General features: G+C 42.4%; 1 protein-coding gene across 6 annotated transcripts; it reads right to left on the minus strand.

Annotated features, from left to right (window-relative positions):
• Nucleotides 1–483: 483 nt before the first annotated feature.
• On the minus strand, nt 484–26,009 carry mllt1a (MLLT1 super elongation complex subunit a). Of its 6 annotated transcripts, none has more exons than XM_058072918.1 (12): nt 25,874–26,009; nt 18,466–18,646; nt 16,876–16,958; nt 15,438–15,581; nt 14,457–14,582; nt 13,202–13,855; nt 12,767–12,854; nt 11,968–12,079; nt 10,509–10,608; nt 10,039–10,107; nt 9,598–9,669; nt 484–6,622 (listed from the first exon to the last, which is right to left on the minus strand). In XM_058072918.1, the coding sequence occupies exons 1-12, from the start codon at nt 25,883–25,885 to the stop codon at nt 6,494–6,496; spliced, it is 1,770 nt and encodes a 589-aa protein (XP_057928901.1). In that variant the 5' UTR covers nt 25,886–26,009; the 3' UTR covers nt 484–6,493. The 6 variants fall into 6 exon arrangements, with proteins under 6 accessions (XP_057928901.1, XP_057928900.1, XP_057928899.1 ...); XM_058072917.1 differs by having other exon boundaries at nt 10,030–10,107; nt 12,767–12,857; XM_058072916.1 differs by having other exon boundaries at nt 15,357–15,581.

Genomic DNA, 26,009 nt, shown 5'->3' on the forward strand with positions numbered 1-26,009 from the left:
AGTTATTTAACCTTTAACATGAACATGAATCAAACGTAATAATTTTTTTCTGGGTACATGATACCATACAGCATCCATATCAAACTTGCGCGGGCCGCACTAACATTAAACTTTCATATCAAGGCGGGGGCCTCAAACTAGTGTCCTGCGGGCCACGTGTTTGAGACCCCTGACCTAAACTGTTCTTCTGCAGAAAAAAAGCTTGGCTTACAAATATGAGACCAACATAGAAGAAATGTCATATTCCAAATATTCATCGCTAAATCTCTACTGTCTGATAGAGTCTATTGATCAGCACGTAGCAATAACGTCACCGCCCACTGAACCACTGAACCATTTCCCCGATGGATGGTCAGTCAGTGTATGATAGGCCCGGGCCTCGCGTGTCCTTTTCACCCCCCCACATCACATGAACTCCACATGAACCCGTCACACGCAAGCCATGACCGGGTCACCTGACGGTCAATGATAGGACGCCATGACAACAGTACTTCATGACTTTATTAATAATATGCTTTCCAAATAATAATAAAAAAAAAACAACATTAAAATAACATGTTTCATCCATGTTAACAACTTGCATCATATGGCCACATGGTGGCATTCCAATGCCGAGTTTTTTCGTTTAAAAATACCAAAACAGAGTCAACTCTAGTTGGTTTGTAGCGTTGACGGCATATTGACGATGCCACTTAGTCACACCCCAGTGAAAAGAAAAAAAAAAAAAAAAAGACCCTTTATAAATACAGGCAACCCTGTCTCCTTGTCACAGACACACCCTGCCCCCCTTCCCCCGTCTACATTTGGACTCTCAAGTTTTTTTTTTTGCTTTTTCTTTGTATTGTAAAGCTGCACACTTTCCTATGATGCATCGACTGCGTTTGGGCCGAGGGAGGAAAGCAAAGGAAAACAAAATTACTGTTTGTTTGTTTTTTTTTCTTCTGTTTTTAGCTTAACAGCTCCCTGAACAAAAGTGTGGCGTCCTCGCTCTGGTCCAGTTATTGTGACTGGAGGCAGACAGTGATTATGTTAAGGTCATCCAGCAAAACATCTGCGACACCTGCTTCTCGGTGGTGCTCAGCTGTCATCACATATGGGAAAAAAAACATACAGGAAACAACAGAACCCAAACAGTTTCATTCATTCATTCATTTTCTACCATCTTTTTCCTCACGGGGGTCGCGGGGGTGCTGGAGCCTATCCCAGCTGTCTTCGGGCGAGAGGCGGGGTACACCCCGGACTGGTCGCCAGCCAATCACAGGGCACATATAGACAAACAACCATTCACACTCACATTCATACCTATGGACAATTTGGAGTCGCTAATTAACCTAGCATGTTTTTTTTGGAATGTGGGAGGAAACCGGAGTACCCGGGAAAAAACCCACGCATGCACGGGGAGAACATGCAAACTCCACACAGAGATGGTTCCGAGGGTGGAATTGAACCCTGGTCTCCCAGCTGTGAGGTCTGTGTGCTAGCCACCCGGCCGCCTTGCAGCCCTGGTTCAGTATATTTTTCATCAAAATAGTAGTCATGCCAAAATGTTGTGTTGCTGCTGGATGTTCACAGTATCCGAGTGATACTGTCGTGGGGGTGCTGGAGCCTATCCCAGCTGTCTTTGGGCGTGAGGCAGGGTACACCCTGGACTGGTGGCCAGCCAATCACAGGGCACATATAGACAAACAACCATTCACACTCACATTCATACCTATGGACAATTTGGAGTCGCTAATTAACCTAGCATGGTTTTTTTTGGAATGTGGGAGGAAACCCTGCAATGCACGGCGAGAACATGCAAACTCCACACAGAGATGGCCGAGGGTGGAATTGAACCCTGGTCTCCTAGCTGTGAGGGCGCTAACCACTAAACCACCGTACCGCCCCACCCCAAAACAGTTTAGGCCTGAAAAATAGCTTGTTTACGGGTGACGAAACATGCCAAAATACAAGAAAATTAAATAAAAGTTGGCAAAAAAAACCTAATAATATATTGCATGTAGATATTGTATAAAATCCTTAAAAATACAGTTTTAGGTAACCATTAAGTACTGAAGTCATCACAGCCAAAAGTGCAGAGGTCCATAAATAAAACATGTGGGTAGACAGTGGGCTTCTTTTGGGTGTCCCCCCCTCCCCTCATCGCCCCCACCCCTTCAATGACCCAACTCACCGCCACAACCGGCTAAATGAGTACAAAGGTCACAAGGTCAGAGTTCATGAACTAGGACGTACACGCTTGGTTTCTTGTCTGCTGAGCAGATAAACAAGAGGGAGTGAGAGGTTGCGTTGACAAAAGAGGCACACCGAGGTGGCAGGTCCGGGTGCGACTCCAGGTGTGTGTATATGTGTGTGTGTATATGTGTGTGTGTGTGTTGAAATCATTGTCCTCACACAGCGTTTACAAAGGGGACAGCGTACAAATGTATTAAAGCTAACATAAACGTCAGAATAAATACACAAAAGGCAGAGGGCTCGTTCCTTGAAAGTGTGTGTGTGTGTGTGTGTGTGTGTGTGTGTATGTGTGTGTGTGTGTGTGTACCATGGCGGGCTGCTGTGTGAGTCGTGCACAGAAACCGGTCTCAAAAAGCATCACTTCAAAATGCGTTGAATGACACAGCACAAAACACACAGGAAGTCATTATTATTATTATTATTCACTAATATTTTCTTCTAACCATGCTTATTTTGGTCCTAAAATCAGAGATATGTTACTTAAAATGAGGAACAAAATGATGACGGTGATTCAATTCCTGATTAGACTGCGAACCAGTTGTGCGCTTATCCAAATTTTTTGACATTTATAGAAATATTTAATATTTTTTATACTGATTTCAGATATTTAACCGTGCGGCAACACTGTTAAATGATCAGAGCGTTTATCTAACTGGGATTTATTAAATAACCTGCCTGCCTACTTTTAAATAAGAATATAAATTTGGTATTTATTGTCAATTTTTCCAAATTTTTTCACATTAAAAACACACCCAAAAGCTAACATGTCCGTTTTGGAGAATCAGAACCCTGAAAAAGCGCCTCCTATGTTCATTAGCATAGTGAGATATTACATGTAAAATGATGTCTACGTTATTTTTCAAATGGCCCATAAAAGGGGCCCCGGGCTTGTTCCTATTGCTGCGGCAATTGAGACGACCCCAAGGATGGCCAGCTGATCTTTACAATCGTTCGGATTGGATAGCAGCTTAGGTACGCTAGTAAAAACCCCTTGGAGACACGTTTTATACTTATGAGCTTTTGTTTTGTTAAGAGGGATGATTAAGGATGTCCGATAATTAAATAACGGCCTGATATCAGCATTGAGACTTGGACAGTTTTTTCGGTTTTCTGAAAAAAAAAAAGCCAATATCAGACATCCCTTGCCATGATATTTGGTGAGGACAAACCTACAGGTAGACTTTGTTTGAGTCCTTCTTACTTTTACTTTGAAAGTTACATTTGGGAAAATAACAGGTATAAAAAGATTAGTGATTGGTCTTGAAAACCAGGAAGTAATCAATATCTGCTTGAAAAAATATTAAACAAAACAAATGAAACATGTCCGCACACAAATGTCCCATTTTGGGAACTAAAACAAACATTTGAGTGTAAAAGATAAGCCGAAACGCATAAAAAATATAAGTGTTTTTAAAAATACTCATACTCATGGGCAGTCCTTTCACAGACTAATTGTTTTGTGGGCTTTTTAAGTGCAATTTTAGTCTTTTTTTTTTTTAAACAACAGGAGAACCCGCCCATTGTCTATCAATCAATCAATCACCTTTCTGTCGATCTGCCATATTTACTGTTGTCTGATCGCTAGCAAAGAGCGTACAGAGACTTTGATCTCCGTGTGTTAGCATGATGCTAACCATCGCACAGAAGGTTGGACTTAAGTGTAAGGTGAGGTGCTTTGCAGCCTTAAAACATTAATTCATTAATTTTCTACCAGCCAGCCAATCACAGGGCACATATAGACAAACAACCATTCACACTCACATTCATACCTATGGACAATTTGGAGTCGCTAATTAACCTAGCATGTTTTTGGAATGTGGGAGGAAACCGGAGTACCCGGAGAAAACCCACGCATGCACGGGGAGAACATGCAAACTCCACACAGAGATGGCCGACGATGGAATTGAACTCAGGTCTCCTAGCTGTGAAGCCTGTGTGCTAACCACCCGGCCGCTGTGCAGCCCTGGTTCAGTATATTTTTCATAAAAATAGTAGTCATGCCAAAATGTTGTGTTGCTGCTGGATGTTCGCAGTATCCGAGTGATACTGTTGTGGGGGTGCTGGGGCCTATCCCAGCTGTCTTTGGGCGAGAGGCGGGGTACACCCTGGACTGGTGGCCAGCCAATCACAGGGCACATATAGACAAACAACCATTCACACTCACATTCATACCTATGGACAATTTGGAGTCGCTAATTAACCTAGCATGTTTTTGGAATGTGGGAGGAAACCGGAGTACCCGGAGAAAACCCACGCACAGAGATGGCCGAGGGTGGAATCAAACCCTGGTCTCCTAGCTGTGAGGCCTGCGCGCTAACCACTCGTCCACCGTGCCGCCCGCCTTAAAACATATATAATTCATTCATTCATTCCTTTTCTACCGCTTTTTCCTCACGAGGGTCGCGGGGGTGCTGGAGCCTATCCCAGCTGTCTTCGGGCGAGAGGCGGGGTACACTCTGGACTGGTGGCCAGCCAATCACAGGGCACATATAGACAAACAACCATTCACACTCACATTCATACCTATGGACAATTTGGAGTCGCTAATTAACCTAGCATGTTTTTGGAATGTGGGAGGAAACCGGAGTACCCGGAGAAAACCCACGCACAGAGATGGCCGAGGGTGGAATCAAACCCTTGGTCTCCTAGCTGTGAGGTCTGCGCGCTAACCACTCATCCACCGTGCCGCCCGCCTTAAAACATATATAATGATAATGCTAAAAAAAAAAACATAGTTGGCTACTTCATAGTTTTCACTTTTTGTGGGATATTTTGGGAACCTATTTACTGTAAACAAATATTTTGAAATAGGGAGTTCCTCTTGATTAGTTAGATCATTAGTTGACTAGTTAATTGTGATGAAAAGTGAAAAGTGCGGAGACTAACTCGATGTTTATGTGACCTGAGTGCGACTACGTTATCTCTCACATCCTTTGCCGTATTTCCACAACCATAACACTGGTGACTGAAGCTTTAGGTTGGCTTTATGAAACCGGTTTAAGTCGTCACACTCACTTGAGTTTAAGAGCAATATTATTGACGTTACGACGACTTAACACGTATGTCACACAGCAGCCCAAAACAACAGCTAATTCATATTGATAAAAAAAAAAACACCGATCTAGCAGGCAGAAAGCAAGTGATCACCATTTAAAACATTCTACAGCTTCTACAGGGGATGGCGACAAGAAAGGACGCTACGTGGGAGGGTCGACAGCCTACAAGGACACTGAGGAAGAAAAAAGGAAGCCATTAAGACAATACTGGATATTCCAGGCAGCCCATCCAAAGCGGAGCAGGGGACGTGGAACACCCACCTCACGCTGCAGAAAAGGCACTAGAGTGGGCTTGTTGCTGGGCGTAGAAAAATAAAAGCCATATACATTCATAGCTCACGGGGTCATTTAACCGCAAATCTGGGAGTAGAAACACAAATGCACTTGTAGAAAAATAAAATGTAAAAAAAGGGGGGAGGGGGGAGGGGAAAAGCGTGGCCCCTACTTTTCCTTATTTTTTTTGGATTCCCGGGAGACGAGTATGGCTACTTTTTTTTTTTTGTTTGTTTTAAAAACCCAGCCCACCTTTTGAACGCCACCGGAAGGCAATTCAGGAGAGCGCAGGCGGCCAGCAGTGGAGCCCTTTGGTGCACGCCGACATGGGAGGGTGCAGAAGATGGGATGGAGTTAGTGGGGGAAGAGGAGGAGGGCGGCCGGCGGGAGGTCACAGCTCAGCTTTCAGTGCAAGAGGGGGAAAAAAAAAAAAAAAAAAAATTAAACATGTGTTCCGATGTGGGGACAACTGAGACGTGTCATCAAAGACACGTGTAGGACACGTGTACAGTGTGAAGATGGGGGGGAGGGTGGAGTGATCTGCCGCCCAGTAAGGCGTGTGAATGGGGGCTCGGTGAAAAGGGGAGCAACACGAGTGTCAATAGGGAGTAAATGAGGTGCATTCCACAGGTCTTCGCTTCCAAAAGACGTGGGGAGACAAATCTTGATGATGATGGGAGTTTACTTCCTGCGGCGCTTCGCTCTTCAACCCCGTCGTTCAAGTCGTCCTCCTCTTCCTCCAGTTTACTGCTCCTCCTCTGCCGGCGTCACGTGAAGGTGCAGCATCATCTTCATGTGTGTGTGCTTTTTATTGTTCCTGCGCGCGTGTGTGTGTGTGTGTGGTTTTGTTCAGTGATTCAGTCTGGCCTTCTGGTCTCCTCGAGGAGAAGCGGCGGCGACCTTCTTCCGTCGTCCACGCCCACTTGCTGTCACGTGGCCGTCGCCTCCAGGTAGCTCTGTAGTTTACGGACGGTGGACTCGTCCAGGGAAAAGAGGTCAAAGTCAAAGGTGGTGTTGGTGACGTTGAAGTGGCCCGTCTCCTCAATCAGGTTGACAATCTGAAGACACAAAGAGAGATTTATTTATTATGGATTTATTGAATTCAGGCTTATATTTGGACATCTATTCTATTGACAGTCACAGTTTAGTGAAGATCCTCCTCTCCACACAAATAACACTCACAACTTCAATGTTACTACACCGACAGGTCAGTTCAATCCGTTACTTTTATGTGGATGTCGCCGGTGGCCATTGTTTATTTATGGAAGCTAGCTTGTCAAAGAGAAAAGAGAGTTGTGGTTGCGTTAGCGTTTGAGTGGAGAATGGCATATTAGCTAGGAGAGGTCTCACCTCGCTCAAAAAGGTGAGATGTCTGCTGGAATTGAACTGTTTTAGAACAGCAAATGTGTAGATGTGTGTGTTCAAGTTGCAGATGAACTGCAAAATGACAGTTTGTCTAATTTTGCAGCAATTTGTGACATGAAGTGCTAATGGTTTTATTTCATTTGAATGCATCACATAATCAGTTCATAGTTCCACATGTCCAAAAGGAGTAGGAAGATGGAGAGATAGATGGATGGATGGATAGATGGATGGAGAGATAGATGAATAGATGGATGGAGAGATAGATGGCTGGATGGAGAGATGGAGAGATAGATGGCTGGATGGATGGAGAGACGGATGTATGGAGGGATGGATGGATTGATGGAGAGATGATAGCTGGATGGATGGATGGAGAGATAGATGGCTGGATGTATGGAGAGATGGATGAGAGATGTATGGAGAGATGGATGGATGGAGAGATGGATGAGAGATGTATGGAGAGATGGATGTATGGAGAGATGGAGGGATGGATGGATGGATGGAGAGATGGATGGATTGATGGAGAGATGATAGCTGGATGGCGAGATGGATGAGAGATGTATGGAGAGATGGATGAGAGATGTATGGAGAGATGGATGAGAGATGTATGGAGAGATGGATGGATGGATGGAGAGATGGATGGATGGAGAGATGGATGGATGGAGAGATAGATGGATGGATGGAGAGATAGATAGATGGATGGATGGAGAGATAGATAGATGGATGGATGGAGAGATAGATAGATAGATAGATGGATGGATGGAGAGATAGATAGATAGATGGATGGATGGAGAGATAGATAGATAGATGGATGGATGGAGAGATAGATAGATGGATGGATGGAGAGATAGATAGGTATGCACTAAGGATCGACCGATATTTACGTTTTCGGTATCGGCCAATACGCGCGTGGGTTTGCCGGTGTATTTTTCGCACACCACTCTTCCTCCTCTCCACACAAATAACATTCACGGCGAGTTGCATTCGAAACTTCAATGTTACTACATCGACAGGTCAGTTCAATACGTTACTTTTATGTGGATGTCGCCAGTCGCCATTGTTTATTACTACACCGGAAGCTTGCTTGTCAAAGAGAAAATAGAGTTATGTTTTTGTAGAGAATGGCATATTAGCTAGGAGATCTATCAATGAATCAAGCCGGGCTTACTTAAATCGCTCAAAAAGGTGAGATGTTCTTCTGGAATTGAACCGTTTTAGAATAGCAAATGTGTAGATGTGTGTGTTCAAGTTGCAGATGAACTGCCAAATGACAGTTTGTCTAATTGGTTGGATTTTATTTTTCCCAATTTTGCAGCAATTTGTGACATGAAATGGTAATGGTTTTATTTCATTTTTTGAACATGCATCAGATTACAATTGACTGCATCACATAATCAGTTCACAGTTCCACATGTCCAAAAGGAGTAGGAAGATGGAGAGATAGATGGATGGATGGAGGGATACATGGATGGAGAGATAGATGGATGGAGAGATGGAGATAGATGGATGGATGGAAGGAGAGATAGAGAGATAGATGGATGGATGGAAGGAGAGATGGAGAGATAGATGGATGGATGGAAGGATGGATGGAGAGATAGATGGATGGATGGATGGATGGATGAATGAGAGATGGATAGATAGATGGATGGATGGATGGATGGATGGATGAATGAGAGATGGATAGATAGATGGGTGGATGGATGGAGAGATGGATAGATGGATGGATGGATGGAGAGATGGATAGATAGATGGATGGATGGAGAGATGGATAGATGGATGGGGAGATGATAGATAGATGGATGGATGGAGAGATGGATGGAGATATAGATAGATGGAGAGATGGATGGATAGATGGATGGAGAGATAGATAGATGGCTGGATGGAGAGATAGATAGATGGATGGATGGAGAGATGGATGGAGATATAGATAGATGGAGAGATGGATGGATAGATGGATGGAGAGATAGATAGATGGCTGGATGGAGAGATAGATAGATAGATAGATGGATAGATGGGTGGAGAGATGGATAGATAGATAGATGGATGGATAGATAGAAAGATGGATGGATAGATAGAAAGATAGATGGATGGAGAGATAGATGGATGGATGGATGGATGGAGAGATAGGTGGATGGATGGATGGAGAGATAGATGGATAGATGGATGGATGGATGGAGAGATAGATGGATAGATGGATGGAGAGATGGATGGAGAGATAGATGGATGGAGAGATGGATGGATGGATGGAGAGATGGATGGATGGAGAGATAGATGGATGGATGGAGAGATAGATGGATGGAGAGATAGATGGATGGAGAGATAGATGGATGGATGGAGAGATAGATGGATGGATGGAGAGATAGATGGATGGATGGATGGAGAGATAGATAGATGGATGGATGGAGAGATAGATAGATAGATGGATGGAGAGATAGATAGATGGATGGAGAGATAGATGGATGGATGGATGGAGAGATGGATGGAGAGATAGATAGATGGATGGATGGAGAGATAGATAGATGGATGGATGGAGAGATAGATAGATGGATGGAGAGATAGATAGATGGATGGAGAGATAGATAGATAGATGGATGATTGAAAATCACTGATATAAAGGAACTTGGATAAAGAAAATGAAAATATGAGTTAATAGAAAGATATGAAGACATACCTGCTGTAGGACATTACGTTCCCTTAAAGCCATCAGTCTGCGATGGAGGTCAACTAATTCTTCCGTGTAGGCCTTGACAAGAGGGACACAGTCATGATTTTTGACATTGGTGTTGAAGCTTTTGAAAGGCTCTCTATGGTCCAGTATAGGGATACACTGTACGGATAAGGCCTCTGTTTTCAAACAGTTTAAATCAAAGATCTGGACATAATTTTACGACACCAACGAGGTCCATCTGTTAGACGTTTAAGAGCACTGAACAGTTTCAACAACATAAGATGATGTTTGGCTTCAAGGGTTCATTGGCAGTCCGTCAAACCCATGTGGGATCCATTCATCGCTCATTATCTTTAATCGACTTTAATTGAACTACTGTAAGTTCAAACGCGGCGTGTGTATGAGTTGAAGCATAAAAAAAAAAGTTTGATTTACCCTTCCTACCTTGTCGTATCCCTTCTTCAACACTTTATCGGAACGGAATGAAGAGTCTGGACTCTTTCTGCCCGACACCTGCACTCACACAGAGAAAGAGATATGAAATAAAGTTACGGTAAGATAAAAGATGGAGGTTGTGATTGTGGAAATGCTGCAGGACTCAAAAGGTTGCAACTTGGATGGCACCTTGGCAAATAAATGTATGAAAATGTCTGTTGCGTTTTATATGAGTCATCTCTGGGAAAAGTACTGTAATCAAAACTGCATGCTTATTACAAAAAGTTTTTTTTTAGTAAAAAAACAAAAAAAACAAAGCCAAGTGAATCCACATGCTAGTGTGGAATGGTGCTACTTCAACACAAAAGATGTATTTTATAAATTCCGTTTCCATTGTTCGGAACTAAATTGCCTTAAGTCATGCACTAAAGGCTCAAGTCAATATGTCAGTGACGGGTAGGCCCAAAACCGGGTCTCACTTTGTTATTGGAGGAGCTGTGTTTCTGTGGGGGCGGTGCGGGGTCTCGACTGGGGCGGTGCGAGCCGTCACTGCTGTCACTCTCGCTGTCCAGGCTAAGTCTGACAGGGGGGCGGGAGGGAAGAGGGACAAGGTCAGGGGTCAATCCCACACAGACTGACACAATGTAATACTGCATGTGTGTGTGTGTGTGTTTTTCACTTGGAGTATGTGGATAAAATGCTAATAAAAATGTGGATTTGAACCAAATTTTGTTGAACGTACACATTTGTTTGCCATTCAGTGGAATAATAACTGATTACCAGGAATTGATTGGCTGTCACCAAGTGACTGCAACCAGCTTTGTGTTATTAGTGTCAACATTTCAGCCTTTTGTCTTTCAATTACGCAGTTTTGCTCCATGTTTTCCAAATTTTTGTTCAATTGTGTTTCTACAGTGTGCCGTGGTTCAATAAGGCACGCCGACAAAGGGTCCCTGTGCCACGATTTGGACACACCTCATTGATGGGCTGAATGCCGATGTGTGAGCAACTACTCCTGTAGATTATTTAGCTTGTTAGTGTTCCTCATCGAATGTGAACAATGGCAATGTTACTGCCTCTAGAACTAATCAATGTGTAAGAACATTCGCTTTATTGCAAATGTTGATCCAAAATCAGATAAATAATGTACTAAAACCAAGATTTAGTGCGGTATGCGCACCCCTAGGGGTAAGCCTCTCTTTTTGTTTTTTTAAATTTAGTACCCTGTGTGTTCATGCATATTCATGGTAATGGTAATGGTTTAATTTCATTTGAACATGCATCAGATTACAATTGAATGCATCACATAATCAGTTCACAGTTCCACATGTCCAAAAGGAGTAGGAAGAAGCAAAGCTTATTAAATCCTACCCCTCCATCTGGTACTTTTACAATCAGTAACTGTTATATTTGTTCACTTCCTGCTTTCTGTAATACAGTATTTAAAAAATATAATAATTAAAATTTTGTAATTTTTTGTCTCGTACCGAAGTACAAGGTGATATGACCATACAATGACATACCATAATACGTAAGTGTCAATATAGTGATATATATAGCACATCATGACTGGTTCAAGACTTGTATGGTACTTTTACTATCAGTAACTGTTACATTTGTTCACTTCCTGCTTTCTGTAATACAGTATTTAAAAAAAAATAATAATTTTGTAATTTTTTGTCTCGTACCGAAGTACGAGGTGATATGACCATACAATGACATACCATAATAAGTATCAATATAGTGATATATATAGCACATCATGACTGATTCAAGACTCTTCATCCTTGTATTTATAGCTAACATCAACTGCTTGTATTGTTTCTTGAATTGGCTCATCGTTGAATTCAAACATCAAAATGCATAGAGAGTACACATAATGAGTACATATTGGCAGGTCTCTATTTCATGGAGAAACGTCTCGCTGAAAACACTGACCGAGAGTCGCGGTTGGGGGGGTTCGTCTTAACAGGGGTCTCCTCCTCCGAGCTGCTGTCGTCATCATCCGACTCCTCTGACTGGATTTCCTCCACCATGGACCGTAAGGGACCTGGGAGGAACAAAGTAATGTAATGTAAACTACAGTAAACCTCGGATATATCGGACTCGGATATATCGGAAATTCGCTCACAACGGACATATAAAAAAGAAACGATTTTTCTGTAATGCATTTCCAATAAAAATTCATTGCATATATCGGATTTCTTATAACGGATTTCGCCTATTTCGGACAAAATCTCCAGTCCCGTTCCAATGCATTTCCATTAAATTTCCCTCGCATATATCGGATGGCCGCATCGTGGCGCTCCGATTCGCCGAATCGTAACAGGCCGCTATACGACGTCATTTGCAGCGTTTGCAGCGTTGCCTGCGCGTCCAGGTACATTGGAAACATAGTCAAGGAAGTGCCTTTTTATAACGGATAAAATCCGATTTACGCATATACCGGATATAAATCCGATATATGCGTAAAACGGACATTTTCCGGTATACGCATATAACGGATTTCGCTTATATCGGACAAAACCAGTGGGAACAATTGAATCCGATATATCCGAGGTTTACTGTAATAGGAATTAGCATGCTAGTTAGCTCTAGTTGCTATGATTACCGTTGCATTAGGTGATGATTAAGCATTTGACAGATATGATTATTATTATGAAACACTCAAATGCATCTCACTAAATAAGTTTAGTTGTGATTTGTGAGGGTACACTGTAATTTGAATAGACCGTACCTTGTCCGGGTTTCTGTCCCGGCTCAAAGTCTGAGTCCGAGCTGGAGTCTGAGCTGGAACTCGAATTCGAAGGACTGGAAGGTGCCGACTGCTGCAGGAGAGGCACAAAAGGGAGCAGAAACAACATTGATACGACAATTAAAAAAGGCGCCCTCCATCCGCTATCTCTCGCAACCCAGCTGGTCGAGGCAGATGGTCACCCCATACTGAGTTTTGGCTTTGTGTAAGCTTTCTTCTTGTGAGAAGGGGCAGATTTTTCCCTCCGCTACTGTAACTAAGTGATCTGTTATGTATATACTGCGTGAGGTGCTTTATGAAAATAATGTTTTGGTATTATTTTTGTGGAGACGTAGCAGAAAAATGATGGATTATCAATTCGGAAAGAATCTAGATCTCTGCACTTTGCCGATAAATGTGACCAAATTCTCATCATACCTCAGACTTTGAAGAGGCTTCATCCTCTGAATTTGACTCCTCAGACTCTGGAAGTTTTTTGGGCTCCTTCAAATCCTGTGTGTCATTTTTGCCTTTGGCCCAGCGACCTTTTTCCTTGGAGTGTTTCTTGTCTGCGTAGGGCTGGCTAGTAGCAGATGACGAGGATACGCGAGGAGAACCAGTGAAAGAACTACCAGCCTGGCCTTTTGGCCCCTCAGAGCCGCCCTTTTTCTGCTTCTTGGCACTAGGTTTGGGAGACTCCACAGTGGAGGGTCTTTTGCCAGGGGCTTTGGATTCTGCCGGACCCCCTCCTCCTCCTCCTCCTCCACCGCCGCCCCCACCGCTCCCAGCCCCCCCTCCTTTCGGGGACATGCCCTCCATCTTTGACTCCTTCAGAGTGAGCTTGGGCTCCTTGAAGGCTGCCTTGGGTAGGACCTTGACGTCATCCTTCACTTTGATCTCTGATGGCTTTTTCGAAGACGAGGACGAGGAAGAGTCACGTCCGCTCTTGCTGCTTCCGTCTCTGTCGTTGTCCCCCTTTGATGTGGCTTTGCTCTCAGAGTCTTTTCGGGGTCTTTCACGGTGCTCCTTGGTCATTTTGTGCGGTTTGACCCCTTTGCTGCTGCCGCCACCTCCTCCTTCTTTGCTGGGTTCCTGGTGACAAGAAACAGAGTATTTAGGCAAATACTGATAGCTAACAATGTTCCTTGAGTGTAAATATATGTTCACTTACTGCGACAAGACACATAAATACACAGCATATTTGTTCAAATGAGTCATATTGTGTGTCTCAACGATCCATTTCGGATTTGGACACACCGATAAAAACACTCAAAGCAGACCAAGCACAGTGAGTGTGCCCTTAACGTTATTAGGTTTCTTTTGTAGAACCGAGCCGCAGTCAATGCAGGGGATGTCCATATTTGACTAATACTACATGCATGCTACTGCTAAACCACAGTTGGTAACAATTAGAGGCTTGAGTCAGCCTGCTTGTTAGGGTAGATTGGATGATTACAAATACACAACTAAGAAAATCTGCAGCTTTTCTCTCTGGAAATACCAAATAAAGACATGAATTATCGACAAAAGTTATGCAGCCTTCAGGAGAAATTCAACTACCACATTTTTTTTTTATTTATTTGCATTTTCATTTGCTGCCCCCTCCCCCATAAACTCGCTCTGTACATCAAAAGAGAGCGAAAGCTGAGTGCATGTGAAAATGAACAGTGGTGTCTTTGGCAGCATAACCAACCTTTGACACATGAGAGGTCTTGGTCTTCTTGGGATCTGAGAAGGCTGAGAGGGGGATGGTGGGGAGGATTGGGTAGTCTGGACTGGGCCTCGACACTGCTTCAGCCACCTCTGGAACCACCAATACCTATAAAGAAAGACAATGGTTGCGGATTACCTATATCACAAACCATAGAATTAATACAATAATACAGTAAACCTCGGATATATCGGACTCGGATATATCGGAAATTCGCTCACAACGGACAGATAAAAAAAACGATTTTTCTGTAATGCATTTCCAATAAAAATTCATTGCATATATCGGATTTTTTATAACGGATTTCGCCTATTTCGGACAAAATCACCAGTCCCGTTCCAATGCATTCCCATTAAATTTCCCTGGCATATATCGGATGGCCGCATCGTTATGCTAATCTTGTTGATGTCACTGGCTATTGTCTTTCTCCTGGCTCCAGATTTAGGACAAATATAAAAGTGAGTGACGTCAATAATACTAGCACAGCAGTGAATGAGATCTTAACCTCACTATTGGAAATAACGTAGGCCTGACGGGCGTAACAGGGCCTAGCTTAATTAACAATTTGTTATGCTCAGAGTCCAATAAAGTTAAATTCTCATTACCTTACGTCTCTTTTCATTGCCCAGTCCAGGTACATTGGAAACTTAGTCAAGGAAGTGCCTTTTTATAACGGATAAAATCCGATTTACACATATACCGGATATAAATCCGATATATGCATAAAACGGACATTTTCCGGTATACGCATGTAACGGATTTCGCTTATATCGGACAAAACCAGTGGGAACAATTGAATCCGATATATCCGAGGTTTACTGTATGTGTTTTTTTTTTTGTTTTGACTCAACCAAAGAAAAAGACTTAAGAGTATTTAATTACCCCGTCGGTTGCTACTACCACAACTACTTTTTGCCTGAACATTCTGCTGAAAGTGGCGTCTACTTTGTTGAGCGGCCTCACCCCTCCAGCTTTGATCAGCTTTTTCCTGAAATCTTTGGTGGGGTTGTTGAAGGTGAGCTTCTCGCAGCGAAGGTGGTTGACAGGAGGGTTTCCCTCCAAATTCAGGAAGAGGTCGTAGTTGAAACACACCTTTTTTGGCTCCTCCTAAACAATGTCCGCAGAATACGACATAAAGGTAATCGTGTTAGTGTAACAGTACATAATTGAAAAGTGGACACACTTGAGTTTATGACACACCCACAAAATTTAGAAAGGAAAAACAGATTTGTACGTATATAAGCTGCCCTGGATTGTTAGTTACTTATGTACACATCATAAAATGGCATCTTGTGGTGCGCACCAGTCCACCAGGACCAGGTAGCTCTTTGACAGAAGTCATTCATAAACAAGCTATAGAACTCAATCACAGGAGGTCATTCCAGTCTGACACACAGTTTCATCTCACAAAGAACGCTAAAATCATCACACAGCGACTTAACACCAAAAGGGAGCTACTGAATATATAATATATATAAAAGCATGAGTTTAAAAAATGTATTTTGTCACAGCAAAGCATTTCAGTGGTTATGGCTGCCGGGGCGCTTTAACCTTTGGGCTCCTCTGACCTCCTCCGGTGGACAGGGGCAACATTGAAGTATCCCAGCAGCCATAACCATGCTTTACTGGGATGAAATGGATTTCAGAAATGCAAAGTTGAAATCTATTTTTTTTAAAACTCGTATTGGTTGAGTGTTAAGTCGATGAGTGATGAGTTTAGCGTTCATTGTATCAGGACGCAGTGAGTCAGACTGTTATATTGAGTAATGACCTCCTGTGATTTCCAGTGGGTTGACAAGCTTGTTGTGAGTTAACTCCTTGTTGTGAGTTAACCGACTCAAGAGCGCCACAGTAGATAAACAATCAGTAATGGTTCTGAAGTAAAGGAGATGTCATGTGATTAGAACATAGGATTAATTTAGCCGCACCGCTGTATAAGTAGCAGCTTATACACATTATGCTAACTGGGAGGTGTTAGCCTTTAGAACCAATGTGTGGCAACAGTACTGGTTTAGACCAAACCTGCTTTTCTGAACTTGACATAAAAAGAAAACTTGTTTCCATTAAGAAGGTTAACAACTTAATTTCATTAGCAAGGGTAGATCTATCTCTCCTGCAAAATCCTGAGTGAAAAACTAGTAAATACAGTCTGTAATGGCTCTGTTTACACAGACCTGAAGAATTAGGACTATTGACTTTAAAACCAGACCATATGAAGTTAATAGTATATGAAAACGGATGCCCAAGTAAACACAACTAACATTGCTCTGCAGTTCGCTCCAACATTAAATTACAGTACATTTTATCGATAATTAATGACGGAATAAAAACATTGAAAACAAAGTGTATTGTCACATTAGTACAAATTTGTAATAGTTCTTCATGGTTCAAATGTCCTCACCTTGTTTTTGAAGTAAACCTCAATAAGCATGAGGAAACCTGCGTAGCCTGACTCCTCCACTTTGTACGGAGGCTCCTTACATACTGGAAAAAATAAAAATAGAAATAACTATTAGAGCAACAGTCGTCCGATAGCTATTTCTAAGTCAGTGATTTTCAACCTTTTTTGAGCCACGGCACGTTTTTTTTTTACATTGGAAAAATCTTGTGGCACATGATTAACCAAAAATGTAACAAAATGTCACCACGACCTCACACGTGCATCAATAAGTCTATCGGAGGAACAAGGTAGGTGTTGCCACACGGACCAATATTACATTGCTATGCTAGTCTTTACACCACAGACACTCCACAGTAGCCACGTTTTTACATGACCACTTTTTCTCTTTCCGAATGACCTTTTGGGAAACAATGGTATCCAAAGAAAGGAATATTCCAATCTCTTGTCTACATGCGCCACGAAAATCAAACAGAATAGTCAATAGGGCATGCCCAGTAAAACGTAAACATCAACATCAAACATCACGTGATGTTTTATATAGATATACAGTAAACCTCGGATATATCGGACTCGGATATATCGGAAATTCGCTCACAACGGACAGATAAAAAAGAACCGATTTTTCTGTAATGCATTTCCAATAAAAATTCTTTGCATATATCGGATTTTTTAATAATGGATTTCGCCTATTTCGGACAAAATCTCCAGTCGCGTTCCAATGCAGTTCCATTAAATTTCCCTCGCATATATCGGATGGCCGCATCGTGGCGCTCCGATTCGCCGAATCGTGACAGGCCGCTATACGACGTCATTTGCAGCGTTTGCAGCGTTGCCTGCGCGTCCAGGTACATTGGAAACATAGTCAAGGAAGTGCCTTTTTATAACGGATAAAATCCGATTTACGCATATACCGGATATAAATCCGATATATATGTAAAACGGACATTTTCCGGTATACGTATATAACGGATTTCCCTTATATCGGACAAAACCAGTGGGAACAATTGAATCCGATATATCCGAGGTTTACTGTATATATTTTCTTTTTTAATAAAACTGCAATTGTGAATGGCGTATAGAAGGGTTTAGATTCTGTTTTACAGATGGCGCTAATGCACACGAAAGCTGCTTGCCAACCGCCAATAAACAACAGAAGAAGAAAAACACCACGAAGAAGAACGCACCCTGACAACTTTCCGTTTGAGCGGGTACAAGATACCTCAATCGGATTGGTTAAAGGAATATTCCATCCCTGTTCAATTCTTTCCGTTTGAGCAAATAAACCAAATGCAATGGGAATATTTGGGTCCATGTATACTATTGACATAATGGCTATTGACATAATATTTGCAAATGATGATTAATAAATGTAAATTATAAAAAGCGATATTGGATAATTCCTCACGGCACACCTGACGGTTTCTCAAGGTACACGAGTGTGCCGCGGCACAGTGGTTGAAAATCACTGTTCTAAGTGATACGTTGAGAATGTATCGGTAAGAGACATAAAACGCCAAAAGCAAAGAAAAGCATCAAATCATTAGAAAAAATAAATCTGGATATTATCAGAATATGTTATGGCTATCATACCTCTCTTGGGTTTAGGGAAGCTCTCATGGAGGCGGAAGACAACCTTGTCTACAAAGTGCTGGATGTCGCCATTCTCTGGCCCTCGGACAAAAACCATCCAGTCGTGGGTGAAACCCTCTGATGTTACTTTCTTCCTTAGCTGAGCTCTGTGGCCCAACTCCAGCTTCACCTGCACCGTGCACTGAAAAGATGGGATGATAAAAGACAAACGTAAAGGAGGTGTCAACATTTGGGTCTTTGCACTTGGAAGAAACGGAAACGCAAGGTCAGGATAGGAAGAAACAGACCGTGAGAACATGTAGGAGATGTTGTCCCAATCAAAACATGCCACCGACGCTCTACAATTTTTGCATATTTTAATAACCACAGCAAGGTCAAACAAATGTTTTATCTGGGTCTTTTGTACATTTTAACTTGTGGCTTTCGCACTTGAGGCGACCTCACTAGGGTCACATGGGTATGCTGGAGCCTATCCCAGATGACTTATCGGCATCCTGGTTAATATGCAATATCACATTATATGTAAATGAAGCACAGTTGGTGCTTTTGGAGTTTTTTCTCAGAAGGCTTTTGAGGCAGAATAGGTGATTTTTCCATTACATGTGTTCTTAGCTGTGTGTCTTTTTTTAGCAGTTTTTATATCTTTACAATGCACAGAAAAGAGAAAGACATACAGTACAGTGTGTGTTCAGGTCTTTTTCTTTCTTTTTCTTTTCTTAATTTATTTCTCACATATACACTTACAATATCTATATCTACAGTAAACCTCGGATATATCGGATTCAATTGTTCCCACTGGTTTTGTCCGATATAAGCGAAATCCGTTATATGCGTATACCGGAAAATGTCCGTTTTACGCATATATCGGATTTATATCCGGTATATGCGTAAATCGGATTTTATCCGTTATAAAAAGGCACTTCCTTGACTATGTTTCCAATGTACCTGGACGCGCAGGCAACGCTGCAAACGCTGCAAATGACGTCGTATAGCGGCCTGTCACGATTCGGCGAATCGGAGCGCCACGATGCGGCCATCCGATATATGCGAGGGAAATTTCATGGAAATGCATTGGAACGGGACTGGAGATTTTGTCCGAAATAGGCAAAATCCGTTATAAAAAATCCGATATATGCAATGAATTTTTATTGGAAATGCATTACAGAAAAATGGTTCTTTTTTATCTGTCCGTTGTGAGCGAATTTCCGATATACGTATCCGAGTCCGATATATCCGAGGTTTACTGTATATCTATCTATCTATCTATCTATCTATCTATCTATCTATCTATCTATCTATACGTATATATATATATATATACACACACATATACACATACATACACACATACATGCATACACACAACACCTCATTACTACACATGTCTGAAAAGGAGCAGGAAGAAGCGATAAGGATCGCGGATAATGGCCAAAAAATGTTTAAAACATTGCCAATATAGTTAATAAAGGTTTTATGATAGTGACAGTTTGACCCCAGAACGGACTAATTCAATTCCCATGACTCTGTATGTGAAGGATGAACTCTAAATGTTGTATAAATTGGCAGCCTAACAGTGTCCTGGAAGCGATTGTGCTCCACATTTGGATTCTTTCCACTCTAATAGAAAGAATTGTGAATTTTCTTTGTTGAAGGTAGTAGCTCGATTCCCATGGGAGGCATGTGAATGGCGGCTGAATACACGCAAGACGAGAAACTGGTGTCTCCCACTCCCAGTGGAACGGAACGGGAGTTGATTGGCTGCACAAGCCGGTAAGATCTCCAAAGATTTGTCCGGAGGGGGGAGAGAGAGAGAGAGCACATTGCTGCGATATCTTTCTCGGCCAAGAACGACAGCAAATGATACCATGCTGGTATGACAGAAGCATATGAGCAGGGGTGGGGGGGTGGGGGGGGGGGGGGTGTACGGTACGGTACATAGTGGAGTCAGAAGGCTATGTCATGTAGTGCAGCAAGGGGATAGGGAGTCAGTCGACACGATAAGCAACAGAAAGGCACTTCAAGTCCACGGAAGGAGAGAAGAATGTAAGGATTTGGCTCCAGCGGCGAGTTGCTTGTGAACAGGGATTGAGTTTGGGGGGGGGGGGGTTGAGATGAGCACTCTACTCTCTCTACTGACTATCACACAGCAACAACACACACATGCATGCAAACACACACACACACACACACCTGGCACACTGCCTGCCCATTCTGTGGCAGTAATGCCCCCCCTAAAGTCCAGACTCCACCCCACCCTAGCGTGGAGTCCCAGTAACCACCAGCGCCACCCCTCATTCTGCTGATCTGCGACTAAGTGATTAGCTGTCACATCTTCCGAAATAATAACAATATAGAGTCATTTATCCCGCAGCAAACTGCTTCGACAAATATACCGTAATTTCCGGACTATGAGCGCACCCGATTATAAGCCTCACCCGCTACATTTTTTTGTGGAAAACAGATTTTTGTACACACACAAGCCGCAACTGTATATAAGCTGCATGTGCCCACATTAAAATATGTAAACATATTTACAAAGAAAGACGGTACACAGAGAGTTTTAATAATATAACTTAATAATAATAATCTAACTTTCTTCACAGGCGGCACGGCGGTCGAGTGGTTAGCGCGCAGACCTCACAGCAAGGAGACCAGGGTTCTATTCCACCCCCGGCCATCTCTGTGTGGAGTTTGCATGTTCTCCCCGTGCATGCGTGGGTCCAAAAACATGCTAGGTTAATTGGCGACTCCAAAAATTGTCCATAGGTATGAATGTGAGTGTGAATGGTTGTTTGTCTATATGTGCCCTGTGATTGGCTGGTGACCAGTCCAGGGTGTACCCCGCCTCTCGCCCGAAGACAGCTGGGATAGGCTCCAGCACCCCCGCAACCCTCGTGAGGATAAGCGGTAGAAAATGGATGGATGAATGAATGAATGAGTTCTCCTCCTATTTTGTGTGGAAGTGGTAACTTTTTGGCTTCTTATTTTGTCTTTCCCCTCCCTCGGCCATCTCTGTGCGGAGTTTGCATGTTCTCCCCGTGCATGCGTGGGTTTTCTCCGGGTACTCCGGTTTCCTCCCACATTCCAAAAACATGCTAGGTTAATTAGCGACTCCAAATTATCCATAGGTATGAATGTGAGTGTGAATGGTTGTTTGTCTGTATGTGCCCTGTGATTGGCTGGCGACCGGTCCACGGTGTACCCCGCCTCCTGCCCAAAGACAGCTGGGATAGGCTCCAGCACCCCCGCGACCCTCGTGAGGAAAAAGCGGTAGAAAATGAATGAAATCTATTTTTTTAAACTCGTATTGGTTGAGTGTTAAGTCGATGAGTGATGAGTTTAGCAGCTCCGTTTCCTTCTTTATCGGAAATGCAAAGTTGAAATCTATTTTTTTTAAACTCGTATTGGTTGAGTGTTAAGTCGATGAGTTTAGCCGCTCTGTTTCCTTCTTTATCGGAAAAGCAAAGTTGAAATCTATTTTTTTAACTCATATCGGTTGAGTGTTAAGTCGATGAGTGATGAGTTTAGCCGGTCTGTTTCCTTCTTTATCGGAAATGCAAAGTTGAAATCTATTTTCTTTTTAAACTCGTATTGGTTGAGTGTTAAGTCGATGAGTGATGAGTTTAGCAGCTCTGTTTCCTTCTTTATCGGAAATGCAAAGTTGAAATCTATTTTTTTAACTCATATTGGTTGAGTGTTAAGTCGATGAGTGATGAGTTTAGCAGCTTCTGTTTCCTTCTTTATCGGACAGCTCGATTTGCTTTTAGCTTGAAAGCTGCGTCATATGCCTTTTCTTTTTGCATTTTCCATGATTAGGGTATGTTCACGCTAATTTAATTTATGCACAAGACAAGAAGTTGCAGTCTTCCTCGACACATATATATTCCACCGGTCTTAATCTTACCTTTTCTACTCAAGAGCCCCTGGCGGGTGTTAGAAAAATTACATAAATTGGCCGCATCACTGAATAAGCCACAGGGTTGAAAGTTTGGGAAAAAAGTAGCGGCTTATAGTCCGGAATTTACAGTACTTATAGTGATGAAAGACTTTCTACTCATCAATGAGATAAAGACGAAAAGCAAAAGAAAAGCAGAAAATTAGTAATAAGTGTGTGTGTGGGGGGGGTGTGGGCACGACAAGCTACACGACTAATCATCCTGTCATTCCAACCGCAGTGCTCTCACACACGTCTCGTGACAGCCGTATGGTTTGCACAGTGATGTGAAACAGGATAACGCAACCAATGAAGTGCACGGAGGAGAAGCAAAACAAAACAGCGAGCAAACTGCTACCTTGTCAAGTGGCTACAAAACATTTAGCTCACTGCCATTGTTACAGAAGTGATCGACTAATCATCAAAAAATGTAGTCAAGATCGTATCACTATCAGTATTTCCCATACATTTCTTCATTTGTGATGGCTCGCTACAAATACATCTGGACCGCCACAGATACAACACTGATTTTTTTTTTTTAATTGCTTGTGCGTGTTAGAAGGTGCATAAACTCTGTTTTACCTGTCCATAAAAAAACACTGAATCTCCAATTTGGTAGGAGTTTTACATCTTGGGCCAATTATGCAAATGAGCCAATATCATTTACAACCAACATTAGCAACCAACACCACAGATAGATCACAATACTGTGGGAATGGATCAATTATTTTGGTAAGCTTTTTATAACAATGACTCAAAAACTCCCCAAAAATGTGTACCACCACTATTTTGCAGGGTGGAATTGAACCCCCCAAAAAGTGTACGAGGATCATACTAATTATACACACTGAAATGAAAATTACCACAATATGTTGAATTTAGAGATGCTGCTAATATCATTTACCCGCTGCAACCAACACCACAGATAGATCACAATACTGTGGGAAACATACTGTACAGTATGTGGTATGGATCAATTATTTTGGTAAGCTTTTTATAACAATGACTCAAAAACTCCCCCAAAAATGTGTACCACCACTATTTTGCTGGGTGGAAATGAACCCCAAAAAAAGTGTACGAGGATCATACTAATTATACACACTGAAATGAAAATTATGGGTTTTATCTCAAGCGAAGTTGACGACATGTTTTAAAAAAGACATTATTATAAAGCACTACACTTCAACAGTCCTTTAAGCCCAGCCTAAATGACACATCCAAAGCTTTATTACATTATCTTTTGAGCGTACGATGGCCCTCTACAGTCTTTGCCAGCTTTCCACAGCATGCTGCTGACTCCACTGAGCTTTACCCGCTCGCCCCAGGATTTTTGTTTTCCACTGCATACAGTGCCCCTCAGTGTAGCTCGGTTGTCATAGAAATATCGAAGGAAACTGCTGGTGCCGTCATCCTCGACGTGACATAAAAAAATCTGGCATCTTGGAAAGCCTTCAAGATGAGTGTTGCCCCATCCAGCTCCCCCCTGGAACCCATTATCGGCAATCGGGCGTAAGGAGGAATTATGGCGTCTCTAAATTCAACATATTGTGGTTTATACATGCATCTTAAATGAGATGTCCAGTGAATTCAAAATGGGACACAACAATACAGGGATATTATTCTTTATATAAGTCATTCCAGACGCTAATGGAAAAGATTAGGGCGTTCAATGCGTGCACCAATTAAGCATCACTCAACTTCCTGTTGGGTGTATCTGTGCATCTCCTGATTGCAATCGCATTTAGTGACATCATACCTGGTGTTACCCTAGGCAGGCAGTCAGACAGAGACCCATCTTTCTGGTGCTATGCCATTGGTGGGCAAACTGCAACCCGGGGGCCACATTAGGCCATCCAGGCATGTTATTAAGATAAGATAAGATATGCCTTTATTCGTCCCTCAGTGGGGAAATTAGCATTGCACAGCAGCAAGACTACAGAATCAGTTAAGCAGTACAAAATACACAATATCGAAAAATAAACAATATAAACAACCCAAGTGTTAACAAAATCAACAGTTTTTCCCAGAGTCATATACAATACAGTATGTAGATAATATGAAACGAGATGAGATATATGACCAGTCTATACACTGAGATCTTGCTAGAGAGTTAATATGAGGCATTATAGAAATACTTCACATAGAACTTAGTATATTGCATTTAGAGCCCACTTTGACATTTCCAGATTCCTTTCTATCCAAACAACACACACGATGCAAAAATAATCTACTTATTGAACCATGTGAGCATACAAACAAAATATACTCACAATACCCATTCCACAAGGCATGCTGGTTAGCCTGTGGTACTCTTTCTCCCAACGTTTTTCAGCGTTTGTTGCATTTTTGCTAGATTCCAAACTATATCGAGGTCATCAGAGAAGGAAACAATGTTGTAGTTTTCATAATTCATATTGTTATTGCAGCTGGACTACCCAGCATGCCTTGCGGGCATTCGGTAAGAACAGTTTTAAGTTTGTTTAGCGCTGAGTTGTTGATTTAAGTGATGCGTTGTGTTTTCATTTTGATTCGTATATAGACAGCCTCGTCAACAAATTTTCTTAGGACCGCTGTCCTATGCCATACAAACCCATAGGATGTAATGCATGTCTGGATGAAATTGTCATTGTATGTGTAATGGATGTAACTAATAAGGGTAATTACTATTGTTTCAATGATTAAGCACTGTGTAGTATACTTGGGAAAGGTGTGACAACAAACCACTCATTGTGTGTATTTTGGACTGATTTGGCCAGTAAAAGCATGTCAATCAAGCATGAGTGAGGTTCAAGTTTTTCCACATTAAGATTTTCCTGCATACTCAATACTTCTATATTGTAAAAAAAAAAGTGCACACGGGTTAACCATTAACCAAATGTTAGCAAATATTAGTATGATATTACAAAATAGCATAGTGGTAGTTGGGTTTCTTTGCCCAGTATGGCAGGTTTCAGGCCACCACCCTGGCTAAGCAGCACAGCTAGGAAGGGACGAGCCTTTTCCCGGCGCCTTGTCGCGGCTCCTTAGCCTTTAGCCATCGGCCGACACTCCACTGGTAGGTGGACTAGCTTAGCTTAGCTGGGCACCACCGCCAGCCAAAAAATGTTTTCCGGGTAATTTTTAATTGAATTCGACTTTAAACCCAAGCAGAGGAGGATATATATACCGGGTGTGTGTATCTTTGTGTGCTAGTTTTGTAGCTTCACCTATGCAGTGGTGCTGAATGGAGCGGCACAGTGAAGCTAGTTAGCGGTAAATGCCGATGTATGAGTGGCCAGCTAGCATAGCTCCAGAGCCAAACAACTACGACTTCTATAGCAGCAGGAGCGGCGTTTTTTTTCCCCCCCTCTTCCAGCGACTACAACCGAGGATTCATTCCTGCCCTGCCAGCGAGAAAGCCGCCGGTATTTTTTTTATTTTATTTTTTTGCGCTAAAAGTTCAGAGTCCAAAAGGAACGAGAAAAGCCACGGTACCTGATTCTCCATGTTTTCTCTGGCCTCAGTGGTTGTTGTATTTATTTACAGCGGCGTTTTTGGAGCGTCTACCCTGCCTCGGCTCCTCATTGTGTGTCAATCCAGCCGAGAAGCGGAAGGCAGACGACTCCCCTCC

This window comes from Doryrhamphus excisus, chromosome 5, assembly GCF_030265055.1.
Source record: "Doryrhamphus excisus isolate RoL2022-K1 chromosome 5, RoL_Dexc_1.0, whole genome shotgun sequence".
Taxonomy (NCBI): domain Eukaryota; kingdom Metazoa; phylum Chordata; class Actinopteri; order Syngnathiformes; family Syngnathidae; genus Doryrhamphus; species Doryrhamphus excisus.

Excerpts from the sequence above, each read along its gene's own strand:
- mllt1a (XM_058072913.1), bottom strand. Across the intron at positions 15,582-16,875 it reads AGGTTTACTTCAAAAACAAG|GAGGAGCCAAAAAAGGTGTG; the intron begins GTGAGGACATTT and ends GACATTGTTTAG. Across the intron at positions 9,670-10,029 it reads GATACGACAAGGTAGGAAGG|GCCTACACGGAAGAATTAGT; the intron begins GTAAATCAAACT and ends CCTCTTGTCAAG.